General features: G+C 34.8%; 1 protein-coding gene across 8 annotated transcripts in view; it reads right to left on the bottom strand.

Annotated features, from left to right (window-relative positions):
* The window catches only part of GRIK2 (glutamate ionotropic receptor kainate type subunit 2), a 659,372-nt gene that overhangs the window by 223,101 nt on the left and 414,878 nt on the right, over nt 1-21,393 (bottom strand). For all 8 annotated transcript variants that reach the window (XM_034670902.1, XM_034670905.1, XM_034670899.1 and 5 more), the window contains one exon: nt 10,682-10,795. In XM_034670902.1, the coding sequence (XP_034526793.1) occupies nt 10,682-10,795 (114 nt within the window). The remainder of the gene's footprint in view (nt 1-10,681; nt 10,796-21,393) is intronic.

Raw genomic sequence — 21,393 nt, 5'->3', positions numbered from 1 at the left:
TCCTTTTAACTTTAGCTTATGTATCATTATGTTTTGTTCCTTTTATGTTGATTTTTTTTTCCTGAATCTTCCTGAGATTTTTATTGGAAAGTTAAGAGGAAGTATATCTTTCACAATGTTGGTGAAGATAGCTTCCATTATAGACATCTGGTGAGTACTTTGATTACAAATTTGCAGACAATTCTAATCATTTACACTATAAAACCAAAACCAGAATTTAGAAAAGGAACTCTAGTACTGACAGAGCAAATTAGAGATGAAAAACAGAGGACAAGCCGAAACAGAAAACCAGGTTCTTAATGAAGGGAAATGCTCTGCTTTGTTCCTTCGGCTCCTGTTTTGCTCTATTTAGATCTGACCTGGGAACATTGTAAGTAGCTCTTCTAAAGTAACTGTCCAGCCCTAGTGTCCTGCTTGACAGCTGGTATAGGGGTGCCAGGCCATCTGCCAGGTGAGAAGCCGAGCCATAGTCAATCACCTCTAAGCAGAGTAAAAAAGCAATATTCTCCTGTTGTAACTTTAAACAGTTTGCATGCTTTTCCTCTGAAAAGAGTTGTTATTGCATTTACCCTAATAACTTCAAAAATGTATATTTTTTTTACTATTTTAGAAAATTGCATGGAAACATTTATTATGATGGTGAAAAATAATATTTTTGGAGCCTTATTTTTAATTAGCTAACTTTTGGTTAATGAGGATGAAAGAAACTGTGAATCTTATAATTGGAAGATGATTAAAAAATAAAAGGATTCTCTATGAATATTATGGAATAAAATATATTTAAGTGGTTATTTAGTTCATCATGTTTTACAAAGTATTTTTTAAAAATTCAAAAGTGGGGGCTCCTGGGTGGCACAGCGGTTAAGCGTCTGCCTTCGGCTCAGGGCGTGATCCTGGCGTTATGGGATCGAGCCCCACATCAGGCTCCTCCACTATGAGCCTGCTTCTTCCTCTCCCACTCCCCCTGCTTGTGTTCCCTTTCTCGCTGGCTGTCTCTATCTCTGTTGAATAAATAAATAAAATCTTTAAAAAAAAATTCAAAAGTGAAGATTGTTATATTATACATAAATGATTCATTTATAAGGTATTCAGTTGCATTAATTTAAAATGGTATTTTTATACCTGATGACATTTTTTTTTTTTAAAGATTTTATTTATTTATTCGACAGAGATAGAGACAGCCAGCGAGAGAGGGAACACGAGCAGGGGGAGTGGGAGAGGAAGAAGCAGGCTCATAGAGGAGGAGCCTGACGTGGGGCTCGATCCCACAACGCTGGGATCACGCCCTGAGCCGAAGGCAGACGCTTAACCGCTGTGCCACCCAGGCGCCCCAATACCTGATGACATTTAACAAGCATCTAGTATCATTAACATTTTCAATAACTATTCGGTTTTATAACTTCTTATACTAGCCAAGGTCTGCAGACAATTTGAAGCTTGTAATTTTATTTCCTTACCACCACAGTCCAAACTACATTTTAATCATTTTAAAACAGTCTTGTAGTTTTTTTTTTTTAGCTAAATTAAGGAAGTTTCATAAAATGTGTGTAGTAAACTTTGATCTTAAAAATGGAAAGGGGTCATAGATTTAAGGGAATTAGTTTAAGTACTAGTATTTCATTACATTTTAATGATTTATATTACTCTAAATGTTGGGAAAATATGTAGAAACTTAACTGGACAGGCTAACGATATTTTCCAATTCACAGTCACAAGAAATGGCCAAAAAAAATAAGTAAAAGACCAGCACAAATAATGGCAAGATTGATTGTTACTACTGCACTGACAGGACAGTGTTATTTATTTCTTCCCTTAGCCTCTGCCATTCCAACTGTCCTGCTTTTACTGCTGTAGAGTTAAGAAAGGACATGCCATTGTCTGAGTCCTGGTCTTTCAAATTCCTCCCATTCACCAGGGCTCTTAAAGTCTGAATTCTGCCATCCCTAATTAACATTCATGTCAGAAGCCTACCGTGCACTACAGGTTATCACAATGGGAAGTAAGAATACCAGGAGAAAAAAGTGAAAAAACCTAGCAGCTACTATCAGAACAACTTAATATTTTCAAGAAAGGCAATATTAAGAATGACTGGTTTGTTAGGATCAAAAACTACTGATGAGAGAATCTCCACATGTGCTTATCTATTGTTCTCTTGACTGGAAAACAAACCCCATTCTAATATTTCAAGACGTTATTAAAAAGGCACTTTCACATGAACTTCCTGGATAGAAAACGAGTTAACTCTTAGAATCTGGAACTTATGTTTTAAAGCACCAACAAAATAGTGTAGCAGGCATGTAGAGCAGTTTTACCTTAATAACTTTTTAAAGATTTTTTTTTTTTAATATTTATTTGACAGAGATAGAGACAGCCAGTGAGAGAGGGAACACAAGCAGGGGGAGCAGGAGAGGAGGAAGCAGGCTCATAGCAGAGGAGCCTGATGTGGGGCTCGATCCCAGAATGCCGGGATCATGCCCTGAGCCGAAGGCAGACGCTTAACCGCTGTGCCACCCAGGTGCCCCATTAATAACTTTTTAATACACCATGTTTATTATTTACCTTTTACTTTTTTTTTCAGAATTTAAGTGCATTCTGAGGCAATCTATGAAGTTTCACTTCCTTTCTCTGATTTTGTTTTGCAAGATTATTAAGCAAAGACATTCTTTTGAATACCTGATTCACACACACACACACACACACACACACACACACACACACACAGATCCTTTAGTACACTACTGCGAATATACAAAAATAAATAAATCTAAGTCTTTATTGGCCATAATTATTGTTCCAAGAAAAGTTTTTGTTTTTATTTTTTATCTACAGAAAATCTGCTGGGATTTGGGAAGGTGTAAGAACATCTTTCTCCCTGAAATGTAATACATAATCATTTGAAATTATAGTAAATCCTATAGAAATAATAATCTTATAGAAATAATAGTAATATGTTGAAGTTAACTTTTAAGGAAAGGGTTAGAATTTTGCTAGTTGTGCTGTTCACCATTATTTCAGGAAAGAGCAATAAGGGTTTAAGGGAGGATTTGGGTTAGTGATTATCATTCATATTTTAGTAAAAACTGATCTGCTATCTAATTCTGTCACTTGACTGAATTATCGGTTTAGATTGGAGATTTGGGTTGTCATTTTCTACTGGTATTTGTATTTTGGCCATTAAATATTTCATTATCTTAATTCCTAAGGGAAAGAAGAAAGAGGAAAAGGAAAAGAAAAAAAAACAAACCCTCAAGCTCAAAGCAGCCATTTCACTGCTTTTCCAGTAAAAGGTTTGATGGGAAAGGAGACTACCTATTAGCTAATTTCTAAACTTCATCTCATTTCTGAATCTAACTTATTAGCTCCTTACATGAATAATCAAGGTTTGACTATACAAAAGTTATTGCCAATATCTCCATTCATAGATGACTAAATAGAGCTCACTATCTCCCTTCCCAACATCCTTATCATGTTCTGTGACAAGGCCCTTAGCTTTTAACCTGAAGTCCTCATCCCCATTCCTCAACTGTTTTTGCCCTTCATGTAATCTACCCCCAATAAATCTCACACTTGAGTTTTCAATGTTGTCATCTCTTCCTCTTCTCCATAAGTACAGTATCTCTCAAATCAGACTCTGTGAATCTCCCATTCCATAGCACCCATGAACAGACCATATCTCACTAGTTCTGTTCCTTGACTCACTTTTGTGAAACTGTCTAAGAATAATATCCTTTATTATTATTATTTCTGATATCTAAATTATGAATATAGGGCTTAAAGAGACTGAGGTATCTAAGAAACAAACCCCTGGTTTGAGTGAATAGAAAAGTACCGGAAACAAACAGTTTGGAAATAGAGGAGGAAGGGGTATGGTAAGGCCTGAATTGAAGAAGGAGTTTTGATGCACGCTGAGTTTGATATTGGACATCCACTCAGATCAAAACTGCAGCTAAAATTGAGATTGTATAATTTTACATGGTTCTATCATGATAATGTCTTTGGCGATGAGAAAACTAGAGCAAAAATACTGCATTTCCATGCTGCTTGCTGTAGTTAAGCTGAACCAGAGATTCGGATTTCTTTATTCATTCTTCCATACCATACTTAATACATCGTTCATAATAAAATAAGCTTCAACCAAATTACAGTACTGACAATAATGTTGGCAATGAAAAAGAATATAACAACAAAATAAAAATACTTCAGTATCTTTATTATGGTGGCATTTGTAAAGTAGATTTAATAAAGAAGGATGAAGGAAGCACGTGTGTGTATATGAGATATTATGTGGTTAAAAAAAGGAGATGCTGTGAGAGACTATGGCCTCTGAGAAACAAACTGAGGGCCTCAGAGGGGAGGGGGGTGGGGGAATGGGATAGGCTGGTGATGGGTAGAAAGGAGGGCACGTATTGCATGGTGCACTGGGTGTTATACGCAACTAATCAATCATTAAACTTTACATCAAAAACCAGGGATGCACTGTATGGTGATTAACATAATATAATAAAAATATATTATTATACAAAAAGAAAAAAAAAGGAGATGCTGGTCGCTTATAAAACCTTTAAAGACTAAGACCCTATGTTTTAAACATTATGCCTTGGGATACCTGGTAGAGGATGCAACTCTTGATCTAGGGGTTGTGAGTTCAAGCCCCAGTTGGTTGTGGAGATTACTTTAAAATAAAGTCTTTAAAAAAAAATTATGCCGAATTTCACATTAAAACACAGATTTCTTTCTCTATGGTACCACCACCAACAGCCTTATGTTTATCTAGCTGACCTGGCGGTCTAAGAGAATATTAATAGTTATTTGAAATAAAATACATTGAGCTATTAAAGCAAGAATGAGAGAGAGAAATGTAATGCCAGCAGGATCCCTGAAATAGAAGAAAAAAATATGGTGAGAAAAGATTTGGTTGCCTTTGAACAAGCCAGTTGCAGGAGTAGGGTCAGAGAGTCCCAGTTTGAAGGAGGCACTCTCATCTCAGACGTTAACGATTAAGTAGTACTTGTGTGTGGATATTTACTATATCTTTCTTAAATTATTTTGATCTTATTATCTCCACAATACATGTTTAAAACTGCTTAGCAATGGTGGAGGGGTTGCTAAGAATGAAAATCTTTTTCTTTGTGAAGCTGCTGTGTCTGGGTTGCCAAGTCCCAATGCTAGCAACTTAAAGAGCTACGTGCTTGACAGGCCTTCTGTAACAATGGAAAGAGAAGAATCGAAGGGACAATGTACTGCAGGGGCAGATTTGAAGCCCTAGAAATCTGCTTTTGTTGATATTATAGAAGAAGCTGCACAACCATTTAGGGGATGATTCCGTCACTTCATCTTTTGTACCGTGAAACCTTCCCATTGTCCTGGAAGCTTGCTCCCAGATAAGCCTCCTGCATCTGTGGGCTGCAACAACAAAGCTTTACAAGCCTAAGCAAGTAAACTGGATACTGAGCTATATAACCCTCCAGGAGGTGCTAGAAAAATTTAAAAAATAAAATAAAAAAATAAGACTAAGTTGCAGATGCAAGCACGTTTTTAAAAAATTCATTGAGCAACCAGGAAGAAAGGACCTCCGTAAGAATAAGTGATTTTCCTAAAAAAATAACCAAATTCATAGTCATTTGTACACTGAAGTGCTACTGGCCATGAAGGGAAAGAACGTGTACAATGGCATTGAAGTGTTAGTAATCTTTTGACGGACAAAAATCAATTATTATACAGGAGCAGAACAGTGGGAAGCACTCAACATATTTAGACAGGTCTAAAAAAATCTGGCAAACCAAGAGCTCCGAGGGACAACAGGCATTCCTTGTATGAATTTAAATACTCAGTCACCTGATACTGCCCCTAGCTAGTGGATCCATGACAGTAAGGACAACAGGATCAGATTATGGATCAGATTATAAACTAAAGATAATAGCACATACTGCTCTTAAAAGCACTCAATATAAAAATAAATAAATAAATTAATTAAAAAAGTAAATAACTATCTTGTTCAGAATGAATATTTTTGTTTATTATTTTTGGCAATTAGGAATTTATATTTTAGCATTGCTATGAAATAAATAAAATCCTCATAAATGAAAAAAATGATTCTAAGATTAAAATTTTAGTTCCATTAATAACAACAAACATAGAAAGCAAGGGGATTTTAATAGCAACTGAACTTGAAATTTGAAGATCACAGAGATAATATGAAGTATATTAAGGAGAGTACATGAGTAGACTGAAGTTTTAGTTCCAGAACTGCAGATAAAGTTACATAAATTTCCAAATTATATGATATCATAAACCATTCAAAATTTTAAAAAATAATGAACATTTTAAAAAATATGTAAGGCTTTCTAAAATGAATTATTTCATGATATAACCACAGGCTGCACCCGTACAATATATTGGGTGTAGGTTGTATTGTTGAAGGGGAGTAAAAGATATTTATAAACAAGGTGCTTAATCTCAATTCTAAAGAGAAAAAAATAAGGTGTCCAGATTGTTAGAAAAATCTGAAATTATGGTTTAAAGTGGCTGAAAGTAAACAGTGGTACATTAAAAGAGGAAAAAAATGAGAGGGGCAAAATATCCAACCAAGCATAGTCTAATCTTGGCCTCTGGAGAATGTCTAGATGTTTGGGGATACACCCGTCATAGCAATACAGTGTTCTAGCATATGTGGGATTTCTGGATAAGAAGTGTTGCTTTAGGGGAACAATTTTCAATCAAGATGTTATTTTGGTCATAAACTATAGTTGCTATACCTTTCCATAGTTGGCCGATGGAGTTTTCATTTCATAGTATTGGTTGTTCAAGCTGGCTAAACACATGGGCTGGAATCTCACTGTTCTACTTTTAACTGTGTGCCCATGAGTAGGCTATTTAAGCAATCCGGACATTAGCTATATCAATGGTAATAGTATTAATAATGGTATCTACCTCAAAAGGTTATTGTGACAATTAACTGAGTAAATACATGAGTAGTGCTTTGAATGGGGTCTAGCACATAGCAGGCATTCAATAAATGTCTTTTTTTTTTTTTTTGGTAATGGACTGTGTAATCTGATTCTATAAAGCTGAGAAGCAGACCAAGGCACCAGCCCCATTCATCCTAGTCTTCTTTCCATTTTGCAGATTTGCCAAGACTTTCAGGCTCTAGGGCCCTTGAGTATCCTGTTCTCTCTGTCAAAAATACTCTTCTCTTTCTTTATCTTGCTAATTCCTTCTCAAGCTTCAGATATCTGCTGTCTGCTCCTCTCTACAGGGAGGCCTACCTGACTTGTCCTTTGACTCCTGACTCCAGTATAACTCAGGATTATCCTGTAAAAGGATTTAAGCCATTTATCTTTTCTTTATATCCTAATCACAAGGTTTGGGGTGTGTGTGTGTGTGTGTGTGTGTGTGTGTGTGTGTGTAAATGTGTGTATAATCCTCCCTATGAATCCTTACCATTTTCGAAGCTCCCTGAGGGCAGACACCATGTTTATTTTGTTCATCAAACAAAGCTTTTAGCACGTCATCATCACTCAATTCACGTTTGTTAAATAAAAGAATAAATAAAAATAAATTCAAGAGAAATGGAACCGATTATTATTAGCACACTGATAATGCCAAATCCTAGAATTCTTCACTGTTTTTTCTTAAGACACACAATAAATATATTGAACAAGAAGCATAAGTGAACTTCTCTTTGGTAACTCCACAAATTCTCCTTGTGGAAATACCATTATTCACAACACAGCCAGAATCTCCCCTGAGATTTTTCCAAGAGAGAAAAGAGCAAAATAACGAAACATAAATCAAATGGTCATAACCTCCTTATAAAATAAAAATTAAACATCAGTAAATTACATCAAGCGTAACACTTACTGAGTAAGGTAACTAATCTCTTCAAATCTATTCTTTTCTCAATTGTGGATATTTTGTAATCAGAGTATCCAGAACAAGAATTTTTTCACTAAGTGATATAAAAACAAAGTGACTTTCATTTTAATAAATACCAGAATCACTTAAAGACCAACAGAGGGACATACTCAAAAATAGAAATAACTTATCTTTCAAAATGTAAGCTTAGTGTATGGCTCCACAGTTGATCTTACATCTTAGCTATACAGAGTAATGACCTGAGCAGTTGTTCTCCATCATTGTTACAGACCAGAATTACCTGTGGAATTTTTTTTTTCTTTTAATGAAGATTTCCAAAGTTCAGAAATACGGTTTCAAAAGGTATGAAATGTGTTTTGGGTACAAGTATGTTTTTAAAAACTTTATGCCTGGTTTTAATATGAAACTAAGGTTAAATACCACTTGTTTATCAATAGATACAAAATTGTTCATGATCGAGAAAAATATCTGAATACTTCTTATAAAACAACCCTAAGTAATTAAGATTGAGAAATTATATGCATAGTCTTAATCACCTTTTTGGACAGGAAGTTTGTACTAACCACAGATGAAAAATATTTAAGTATAATCATTCAAATTTGTTTACTTCTTCTAATTTTCCATTCAATTAAATACTGTTTATTTAATTTAATTTGACAAATATTTGAGTGTTTGCTATGTCTAGGGTACTTTTCTCTGACATTGAAATATCAAGAAAGTGTAAATTTTGATCATTGGCCTTATATAGATTCATGTCAAATGGACACACAGATACATACAGATTTTCTAAGATAAAAAAACAGTGCATAGTAAATGCCATAATAGAGTATTATGATACATAAAGTGAACATCCCCTCATGTCACACACCCCCCATGACATACACACAACTTAATGGAGAGATCAGACAGCTTCCTGGAGTGCTTGTCATTTGAAATGGGTTGGAAAGGATGGATGAGATTCTCAAAGGGAAATGTAAAGAACTGAACAAAGTTTTGGAGCCATAAGGTAAGTGATGTGTCTGGGAGTTTGGCTGGATCAAGGAGAACACAGAAAGACATGCCAACTGCTGAAGACTATAGATGTCTCTTATATAGCACTCATTACGAGCATTGTAGAGACATATGATGTAAAAATAGGAGACATAGTCAGATCCTATTCCTCAAAGAAATATTCAGTGATGTTTGGAGAAATAATGCACACATGAAATAAGCAAAGAAGAGTGTAATATTAATTCTAAATAATATAAAGTACTGTATACAGTACAGAAATATCTCAGAAATAGAGAGAAACATATTACAGACAAAAAGAACAGGGCTAACACAATCATGGGAGTAGGTTAACTGAAAGGGAATTTTGGGAAATGAGGGTGAAAAGGTGGGAGGAGACAAGATTACAGAAGGTCTTGAACATCAGGGTCAAAATTTGGGGTACTTTTTAATGGTCAGTAGGGATTCACTATAGACTTATAAGGAGGGAAACGGGAAAACGACAGATCATTACAACAAAGAGTGGGGTGCATTGCAGAGGGAGAAGGCTGTCAGCTGTAGGGATGGTTACATGGTTACTGCAATAATCCTAGCAGGAGGAAATGAGATCCAGGACGTACAGGCAGAGAAAAGGTGTATTAGCATCTTGTGAGAGCATTTCAACTGAGGAACAAGGCCAGTAAATTGGTGGGTATGAGAGTACCTTTGAAAAAAAGAGGGAGATATAAAGAGAACTTAGGAAGTTTGGATATGATAGATAGGGAGCAAGTAAGTATTCACTGAGGTTTTCAGCAAGGGAGTGATTAAAAAAACTCATGAACTTCCATCACTGTCATTTCATGATTACCAGCTTTGCTTCATTATCAAGAGTCTTTAACCCAAGGTATTTTATTTTGACATGCCTAGAGATCTGACATCCCTCGTCGTTAACAAAAAGACAAGATTATGAATTCCTCCTGGCTTGATTTGCCACCATAAATCAAATTTAGAAATTACACAAAAGCTAAAAGTGTGCGGTGGTTTGTTCTGAACATTAATCTCACATTCTTATTGACTACCTGGGAAGACAAAGAACTAGCATTGATAAGCTAATTCTGTAGGTAGAAAGTACTAACTTTATAAGAGTTCCTTGATTACTCTAAAATTAAAATTCCCTTTTCAAATGGCATTGGAGGAATAGGAAATATTACTATGTGATCTAATTAAAATATATAATTATAAGGGGTGTAAAAGTATCCAGTGCATCAGTATTAAGTCTGTTGCTGGTGAAAAGTTTTCTGGCTTAAAAAAACACTTACCATTTAATTGTATTAGGGAGATAAATAAACTAAAAGCTATTTTCCATGACAAAAACAATTGAAAGCAAGGTTGAAATATAACGATAATAGAAAAAATCCTGAAAAGTAAATGACATGCCCTCTAAAATATATTTGCAGGAGATAAAAGCAGAAGTAAAGTTCACATGCAGGGCCTCACACAACTTATTTAAACATCTGCACGTCAATACATTTTTCAAATCTTAACATTAAAAATTCTTCAATGGTACCTAATTTTGCAGAAATGTAATAATTTCTAGTAATACATAAAGCTGTATTATTAATCAACATAAACAGCCAAACATTAATGCAAGTTACATCATTAAAGACTAACATAACAAAACTGGGGCTAAATTAACTTTGACTCATCTGTTATACAGTAATTGCTAAATGACTGCAAAATACACTACATTTTTTTCTGCACTGTTCAAATTATAATGTCCACTTCCATGTTTATCTACATTTATCTGAAAAAAAAAAAAAAAGGAAAAACGAACACTTACCAAAATGGTGGTAACGATCAAAGAACGATTGGATAAGGAATCTGTGATGTTGGCTGGCTTTCCCTTTTGACTTTCTGTCATATTCAGGCCACTGGCTGGATCCCAAGTTCCAATCTATAAAATAGCATATGTACTTTGTAAATTGCCCATCAGGCACCTGGGAGAAAGTACTGCAAGAGAAAGTTAAGACTGCTAACACTTATTATCCACCTCTGCTGCATTATCTGCTGTCGTTAAAGTACAGGCTGCTTGTTTTAAGCATGATTCACCGCTCTGTGAAGTGTGTCCAGTGAAGTGTGACATTAAAGAACAAAATGATCCACTGCACTTCTACAGTCAGTATGGGAGCTTAATTCTCCATTCAAACTTTAATTCACCAAGATAAACCACATTTGATGATACCTTGATAGCTGGCTAGAAACTCATTAATAGTGCATATCTTTTACTGTAATGGATCTATCTCATCCTCTCATTACAAAGATAACATGCCATGTTATACAGACAAAGCTAAAAGACAGAGCAAAACCTGGGGATCCAGGGCAAATTAATAGGTAAAGGCAAACTTAAGAGCGGCATTGATTGGTTTTTTGCATGACCTCCGATAGGGCAAAATCATACCCAGAATTACCCTTGGAGTTTTTATAAATACACCATCAAGCACTCAAAATACTCCAAGGGCAGATTACAGCACAATTCCATCTGAGTAACCCATTCCAATATTTCCACCTGTATGCTATTTAATATGTACTTCAATTTAACTAATACTCTCTGATAATTAGGCCATATACTCTCAGTGTTCAGACATTTTATACCCCCCTGAACACAGCCTATGAGAGGATATAGCACACCTCTGGGAGACCTACATGAGCACAGGATGCCACTGAATGCAGACATTGAGTGGTTTATGTGCATCGGCACCACTGTCCTGCCACGTAACAATGGTGAGCACTGAAGAATGGAGGCAAAAGATTTGAGCCAGTAGTTCTTTTCTCCACCCTCTCAAGCCTAGAAGTCATGGATAATAAACTTTGTTTTCCATATCCCTCTAGCCAATTACCCAATACGTTTACTCAAAGGAAAGGAAAACTATCAATTATCAGTTTATCTTTAAAAGAAAGCTTTGTATATAAATTAAATAATTTTAAAGTGACATTGATTTAGCAGGTAATATTACCCTGGTCTACCTAAATATGCTAACAAAGGTGTAATCAGCATAACCTTATCCAACTTAAATATTATGATACTTTTTATTTTTATTCTTTAATATTTAATCGCATTTACTCTTTTTGAGACTTTTTTCATTTCCATAGTTTTCTTAGTAACCTATTAAGATGTCTATCTCCCTCTAATTGGAGAAGCACAAAAGTAGAAACATTAGTAATTTCTGTACTTCATAAGAATACATAGGCCATTCTGATACTTGTATGTAAATGCAAACCCAAGTATATTTTTTCAAAAACGCATTAACTATATCAAGGATTCCATAGAATGTTTTTTTAGTGATGTCTAAAAAAAACCTCTTGGGGCGCCCGGGTGCCTTAGTTGGTTAACATCTGCCTTCGGCTCAGGTCCTGTTCTCAGGGTCCTGGGATCAAGACCTGCCGACAGGCTCCTTGCTCAGTGAGAAGTCTGCTTCTCCTTCTCCCTCTGCCCCTCCTCCCTGCTCATGCACACTCTCTCCCTCTCAAATAAATAAATACATTTTTAAGAATTAAAAAATAAAATAAATCTCTCGCCATATTTTCTTATATTGAGTTAATTTTCCTCTTACCATTAAAAATTATATATTCCTGATGTTTGTGTCAATACAGAAAAAAGTCAGATAATACAGTGAGGAAAAAAAGAAAAAAAAACTGATTTCAGCATTCTGTCCAACGTAAATTATTTATTGGTCAATTAAATTTCTTTACTTTAGACTATGACTAACATCCATGTGTGAAGAAAAAAGGCCATAAGCCAGTAGTAAGAATTTCCAGGCAAAGGTATGCAGTTTCTAAATTTTACAAACTCTCAAGCAGAATAGCAGGTAATAGCCACAATCCAGACCCTGCTCTTCTCACAGCTGTGTACCTTGGGGCTGCATGCTCCCAGAGCAGGTGATTTTTTCAAGTTCTTACTAAGGCATCACTAGAGCTAATAGAGGCCTCATTAGAAACCTGGATGGGGAAGGACAGAGAGGATATTGTAAAACCTAGAATGCCTGCTGACCTGCTTAAAGTGTTTCAAATTCAAAATCATTATAAAACACTCTGTTGGCTAAACAAGACACATGTGCAGATCGGATTTTGCAGTGACTGCCACTTTTCCGCCCGGTCTATAATTAATACCTATTACACATTTGTCCCCTTAGATTTTCTTTCTTTCTTCTTCTTTTTTTTTTCACATTAGCTAAATAGTTAGATTTTTCCAGACGTGTAATTCTACCAGCCAAATCACTGGCAAACATCATTTGCCCACTTTCGTCTGCCTAATGACATCCTCAAGATTGATCAGTTTTTCAACTTTCTACCCAAATCACTAATATAAAATATTGCCAATTTCACTTACCATCATCCTCTATGATTACTTTTATAAAAAATAGTTTAGCTAAACATCCACTCATCTAAATATATTTATCTAGCTTCATTCTCTGTCAGTTGCTTTTCTAGTACTATCTGGATGGAGGGGTTCTGGTTCATAGTATATTAATCCATAATTTCCTATAATCATAAATATTAAATATCCCCTTTTATAAGTCTAGGTTTCTGAACAGAATATTATACAGTTTCAGAAATTCAGTGACATAAAATTTTTAAAAACATTTGTACGATCCCTAGATTTTAAGTCTACAGGAAATGTATAATTCAAAACTTTAAATTATTGAGGGAATTGTCACCAGTGGGTCTTTTGGTTTGTTTTGTTTTAATCACAAGAGCCATAAGCTAAATCAAGCTGATTCTTTTTTCTTTAACCTATTTTCAGAACCATAATTTTTTCATTATATGATTTAACCAAATTTTTACAGTACTTTTTTCAGCTCTAAAATGGAATAAAGATATCTAAGCACTCGACTTTATAGAGCTGTTTTAAGTAGAGTGATAACTCTCAACAAAGTGGTATAAATGGAATGTATCTCAATATAAAAAAGGGTCATATATGACAAGCTTATAGCTAACATTATACTAAATGCTGAAAAGCTAAAAGCCTTTCCTCTAAGACGAGGAACAAAACAAGATGCCCATTCTTGCCACTTTTATTCAACACAGTATTAGAAGTCCTCATCATGGCAATTAGGTAAGAAAAAAAAATATGAATTGGAAAGGAAAAAGTAAAAACTCTCACTATTTGCAAATAACAGGTTATTATATACAGAAGACTCCACCAGAAAACTGTTAAACTAATAAATTTAGTAAAGTTTCAGGATACAAAATCAATATACAAAAATGTGTTATGTTTCTAAACACTAATAACAAACTACCAGAAAGAGAAATTTTTTAAAAATCCCATCTACAATTGCATAGAAAAGAATAAAATAACTAGGAATAAATTTAACTATGGAGGTGAAAGATCTGTACATTGAAAACTATAAGACATAGCACAAAAACAGACACATAGATCAATGGAATAGAATAGAGAGCCCAGAAATAAACCAATGCTTATATGGTCAATTAATCTATGACAAAGAAGGCAAGAATACACAATGAGGAAAAGACAGTCTCTTTAATAAATGGTGCTGGGAAAACTGGGCAGCTACATGTCAAAGAATGAAACTGGACCACTTCCTAAAACTATACACAAAAAATAAACTCAAAATGGATTAAAGACCTTTATGTGAGACTTGAGCAATTTCTCTGACATCAGCTGTAGCAATATTTTTCTAGATACCTCTCCTAAGGTAAAGGACACAAAAGAAAAAAATATTGGGACTACATCATAATAAAAAGTTTTTGCATAGTGAAGAAAACCATCAGCAAAATAAAAAATAAACCTACTGAATTGGAGAAGATATTTGCAAGTGATATATTCCATAAGGGATTAATATCTAAAATGAATAAAGAAACGTATACAACTCAACACCAAAAAACCCCCAAATGATCTAATTTAAAAATGGGCAGAAGACATGAACAGATATTTCTCCAGAGAAGACATAGAGATGGCCAATAGACACATGACGACATGCTTAACAGCACCCATCATCAGGGAAATGAAAATCATGGCCTCAATGAGATATCACCTTACACCTATCAGAATGGCTAAAATAAAAAAAATAAAAAGAAGTTAACAGGTGTTGGCAAGGACGTGGAGGAAAGGGAACTCTTGTGCACTGTTGGTAGGAATGTAAGTCGGTACAGCCATGGTGGAAAACAATATGGAGGTTCCTCAAAAAATTAAAAATAGAAATACCATACGATGCAATAATTCCACTACTTGGTATTTACCCAAAGAAAATGAAAACACTAATTCAAATGTTTATTACAGCATTATTTACAATAGCCAAAATATGGAAAAAACCTAAGTGTCCAAAAATAAGATGAATGGATAAGGAAGTGTGATAGATAGATAGATAGACACACAATATTACATAGCCATGAAAAAAGATATCTTGCCATTTGCAACAACATGGATGGACCTAGAGGGTATTATGCTAAGTGAAATAAGTTAGACTGAAAAAGACAAATACCATGTGATTTCACTCACATGTGGAATCTTAAAAACAAAATAAATGAATAAAGAAACAAAAAGCAGTATCAGACCTATAAATATAGAGAGCAAACTGATGGTTGCCAGAGGGAGGTGGGGTAGAGAGGTAGCAAAATGGGTGAAGGGGACTGGAAGATACAGGTTTCCAGTTACAGAATGAATAAATCATAGGTATAAAAGGCACAGCATAGAGAATATAATCAATGATTGTAATAGTGTTATATGATGACAAATGGTAGCTACACTTGTGGTGAGCATAGTGTAATGTATACAGAACTTGAATCACTATGTTGTACACCTGAAACTAATGTAACATTGTGCATCAAGTATACTCAACCCCTCCCCCCCACACAAAAAAAACCCTACAAGGCATTAATGAAATTGAAGAAAACACAAATAAATGAAAGGATATTCCATGATCATGGATTAGAAGAATCAATATTGTTAAAATGTCCCTACTACTCAAAGTTATTTACAGATTTAATGCAATCCTTATCATAATTCCAATGACATTTTGCAAAGAAATAGAAAAAATAACCCTAAAACAATCCTAAAACACACACACACACACACACACAAGCTCAAATAGTTGAAACAATCTTGAGAAAAAAGAACAAAGCTGGAGGCATCACACTCCCTGAATTCAAACTATACTACAAAGCTATAGTAATTAAAACAGTATGGTATCGGCATAAAAACAGACAAATGGATCAATGGAACAGAATAGGGAGTCCAGAAATAAGTCCACATATATATTGCCATTTAATTTATGACAAAGGAGCCAAGAATATGCAATGAGGAAAGTACAGTCTCTTCAATAAGAACCAGACAGCCACATGCAAAAGAATGAAACTGAATCACTATCTTACTCCATACACACAAATTAACTAAAAATGGATTAAAAACATGAATGTGACATCTGAAAACCCAAAACTCCAAGAAGAAAATAAAGTCAGTAAGATCCTTGACATAGGTCTTGGTGATGATTTTTTAAATCTGATGCCAAAAGCAAAAGCAACACAAGTAAAATTAATAAATGGGACTACATCATACTAAAAAACCTTCTGCACAGCCAAGAAAACCATCAATAAAATTAAAAGGCAACCTACTAACTGAGAGAAAATATTTTGAAATCATACATCTGATAAGGGGTTAATATCCAAAATATATGAAGAACTCATACAACCCAACAGCAGAAGAAGCCCTCCAAACAATCCAAATAAAAATGGGCAGAAAATCTGAATAGTCATTTTTCCAAAGAAGATATAGAAATGCCAACAGGTATATGAGAGTATTCTCAACATCATTCCTCACCAGCAATATGCAAGTCACAACCACAGTGAGATATCTTACAGCTGTTAGATTGGCTATTATCAAAAAAATGAGAAATTACAAGTATTGGCAAGGATATGGAGAAAAGGAAAGCCTTGTACACTGTTGGTGGGAATGTAAATTGGTACAACAACTATGGAAAACAGTATGGAGATTCCTCAAAAAATTAAAAATAGAACTACCCAGGATCCAGCAATTTCACTTCTGGTTTTTACCCCAAAACAAAAACAAAACAACGATCACTAACTTGAAAAGATATATATGTCCTCATGTTCACTGCAGCATTATTTATAATACTCAAGAGATGAAAGCAGTCTAAGTGTCCATCAACGTATGACTAGATAAGGTAATTGTGGAATATGTCTTTCTTGAGCAAAGAGCCTAAGTGATACTTTTCTAAAGAAGGTCTGCATGGTGATCACAAGAAACCACTCTGTATATTATGTTTAAAACAGTCTAAGCACAATGTGGAGTCCCCATCATAAGTGTTCAAAAAAAATATTCCTAATAAATAGTTGCCTCAAATCACATGACACATTAAGTTCAGTTTGCTTTGAAGGATTTTTACCATTCCTTTTAGAAGAGGGGACATCCCTGATAGTACTATTGGAAAGTATTGAGAAATGGAAAGCACGAGGAAGGTATTGGTATTAAATGCTAACTCATATTTGGGAGCTGAGTATTCTCTCCAATTGATCGAATGTACACTGGCAGAACGTATATTTTCCTATTAACTAGTACCCCCATTCTTTCTAGATAATTTACAAAGTCAGGTTTCAAACCTATATGGTGTGATATATAATAGTAAAAACAGAACTTTTTCTTTTTTTTGTTTTTTAAGATTTTATTTATTTATTTATTCGACAGAGATAGAGACAGCCAGCGAGAGAGGAACACAAGCAGGGGGAGTGGGAGAGGAAGAAGCAGGCTCATAGCGGAGGAGCCTGACGTGGGGCTCGATCCCATAACGCCGGGATCACGCCCTGAGCTGAAGGCAGACGCTTAAGCGCTGTGCCACCCAGGTGCCCAAAACAGAACTTTTTCAACACAGTGGTTGTTTTGCTAAGTGTTGCAGGCAAATTAGAAACTTTTTTTCTCTTCACTTACCTCCCCCCAATTCCAATGTTGAATTTTTAAATGAAAAGTAGAGATAGTTATTTGTATTACTGTCCAATAAAAGTACTGTCTAATAGTAATTAATAGTTGTTTTTTTCCATTGGATCACATATTAACAGGTCACTTTAGAAGGAATTTACACCTGATGCCCCCAAAATAAACATGAACCATTTCACAGCAATGCCTACCTGTTGTCTTATAGGAAGAATTCATACTAAAGAACAATTATCTGGGAACTGAGCTACCTTCCTACGTGAGTAATTTGGCCTGTGAGGACAATGCAGAGAATCCCTCAGTTAATTACTTTCCTAAAACTAGCTACCCACCAATTTCCGCAGGGAGTGGAATTTCACCATTTGAGAACTACGGTGTTAATATGAGGACAATAAATCAATATGTATATGGTCACCTAACAGAAAAGGATGACTAATCCAAACATACATTTTATTTTTATTTTTGTCTAGGGCAAAGTCAACCCTAAATATCAAGAAAGAGTTAGAGACGGGTGGTAGTTTTGTTTTTTAAATAAAATTTGAATCATTGAATTAACTGTTCTCAAATGTAACAATGTGGCAACATTCAGTTAATTAAGGGCCATTTTTCCAAGATTAAAAATGTAGTTTAGGTATTACTTTAAAATCAAAGCAATGCTTTAAAAATTATGTTTAGTATACATGTTTAATTCAAATTCAGTAGTTGAAAGAAAAAAAGTCAATATTTGGTATTCTCTGATGAGCCAAAATAGGAAACTGTATGCTCTCAAATTTAATTTCCAAACATAAATATAATCTGTAAAGAGTTTTCTTAAATATTTCATCATTGTGAAGGTTAAAAGTTATCAAGCAAAATCACAACTATAAACCTACTGACACACACCCTAAAAATTTCAGCACACTTGTGAGACAGGACATACAATGAATTCTATGTAAGAGTTAGAGAAATTAAATGATTAACATCTCCAAAGGAAAACAGTAGGCTCGGATCTGGACTAGGATGCATTTTTGCTTTTTAAGAAACAAACAACACATTTCTGACTAGTAAACATCACCATTAGCATTGCTTGCCTACAGAGAAGCAAAAGAAATCTCAGTTCCTGGGAAACTTGGGGGTCATTGTGTCATGGGGACCAGAATACACATATCAAATGGCATCAAAGAGAGAAAGATTAAAAACTGCTATGTATCAGGTATCTAGAAATCTATCAAAGAAATAGTTCTCACCTATCTAGTGTGGATTTTCACACTTAGATAAATTTTGAAGACTGTAAATTCCATTCAGATACCTTTTTCCCAGGGAGTTAATGAGTACAGGATTCTACAGGCTAGAGAAAGGTCAATAGTAAAGACTTCTATAGAAATTACCACTTGTTCTAAAAATATGTATGTTCTACAAAAAGTTTTTCAAAAAGCAATTTGAAACATGTTTTGATCCTGGGACATCTATGCTTGTAAACTCAGGCAGGCAGGGTTTCACTACTAATTCTCACCCTCTCCATAAATTGTAAAAATATTTGAGTTTTCAGTAAGAAGCCTATGGATTACTGATACCAGTTTCTACTAGTGGGTCCAAATGTAAGTAGTAAATATTCAGAAAAACAATGATGTCAAAAGTTGAAATGAAGCTTCACTTGAAAGTAAAATATGACAAAGTTACACTTTATAAAAGCTTGTAAATACTAATTATCTTCCTTTATATTATATATATATATAAATTCTTAATTTTGTAGAAATTGGCAAATATATAGAAGCCATAAATGGCTTCTTGTAGCCACTTTTCTTTTTCAAAACTTCCCCTAAGGATATATAAGTTAGAAGCTGATTTTATTATAAAAACATGTCAAGGCCAACGTCGTGTTATTGTTCATAGTCCTAAACACTTGCAGGCTCCTTAGTACCATCTCTGGCCAGAGAAATGTACTGATTTTATCCTTACATTTTTTTTTCAAAATTAATATAATATTAACACACAAAGCCAATTTTCATAAGGATTAGACACTTTCTAGCGAGAAGACAGAGAATTCTATTCTCCGAATTCTATTTTAATATAAATATCACATTCAAAAAACTATCAGCAAAATAACCAAAACAAATAGCTAACTATGATGCTAGAAAAAAGATAGGAGAGGTACACAAGAATGATTTTAGTTTAATACCTCTACTTAGAAGTTAATATTCCTAGTACAATAAAAATTCATTTGAACAAAGACTTTTGTTGCTGTTTTTGTTTTTGGAAAGCACATGATATCTACATAGTGGTTGCAAAACACATTTGGTAAGAAAACTCAATCATGTGGCAGGAATAAGTGATTTTACTATTATTTTATTTATTTTTAATTCAGGTATAATTAATATACAGTGTTATATTAGTTTCAGATGTATAAGTGATTTTATTACTGCATTATAGTTTCTCCAAAAAATATTTTTTAAGTATAAGTGGTTATTTTCCCAAAAACAGCCTCTAGATAACTCACCTTGCAATGGAAATACAGCATTATCACGGACTGTCATCAACTCCATTCAAACCTCTCTTATGTAAAAGCTTCCAACTGTTTTGCTCTACAAAGAATTCTCATGAATTCTCAATATTTCTTAACATCTTATGCCATTTAATCAAGCTTAGTTCCAACTGAAACTGGTCTTTCCTAAGCACATAGCTAAGCTTCAGAGGACTAGGTAAGTAAGGTTAAACCATTTCCAGTGGTAAATCATATCCTAGTTACATATTCAAAGAAAAAAAAATAAAACTAAAAAACTTCATTTTATTGTCAGTTTTGATGACATTCTTACTTTTCTCATGTCAATTTTCCTGACCTTACTATTTGTGCTATTTCTTCCTCTCCTTCCAAGTGACTTCGATAATTCTATTGACAGATTGAGTATACAAATAGACAACAGTCTGACCACGTATGAAATAGAACTCGACCCAGAGCCTCTGGAGCAAACCATCTGGGAGCGAAATCACAACCTCTGCGGCCATCTGCCCAAAATGGTCAAGATCTGTTCAATAACACCCAGCTTCCCTATTTTTTGCCAGCGGTCCACGTTTCCTCCTGCCAACAATCTCCAATCAGAGCGCATCTGAGGCCTTTCCTTTTTTCCACTATAAAGCTTTCCCACTGACCCGCCCGCCTTCGCATGTCTGCCAAACGCAAGTGCTTCAGCAAGCTCTGAATAATAACGTGCGTGTTCTCGTTTAAGCGATCTTCGTTTATTTTTTCATACCATAAACGTATATGGTGAGAAAAGGGAACTTTCATAAATAGAAGAATTACGCTTCCTCTGATGCAGAATTGGGTGTCAGGATTACACTGCACTTGTAGGGCGCATTGTGCATTCTCGCAGGCTCAGACTCCAGTGTTGCCTTCTCCGGCACACTAAAATCCTGGAGCCCTTGAAGCCTGGACTCACAACCCCAGCCCACTGACTGACTACTGGATTTCTCTGTTCCTACTGTGTAGGTAGGGGGCAAACTGGGAAAAGTTTAAAAAAAAAATGCTGTTCCATAGGAAAATAAATTTGCACCAGACACTTGAATAAGCATTCTACAGGAAGTATTTCTTATGATTCTTACAGTGACCCTTCCTT

The sequence above is a fragment of the Ailuropoda melanoleuca genome, chromosome 10, assembly GCF_002007445.2.
Source record: "Ailuropoda melanoleuca isolate Jingjing chromosome 10, ASM200744v2, whole genome shotgun sequence".
In the NCBI taxonomy this organism is placed as follows: domain Eukaryota; kingdom Metazoa; phylum Chordata; class Mammalia; order Carnivora; family Ursidae; genus Ailuropoda; species Ailuropoda melanoleuca.
The sequence above is the reverse complement of the archived record's forward strand: the minus strand, read 5'-3'. Positions and strand labels throughout refer to the sequence as shown.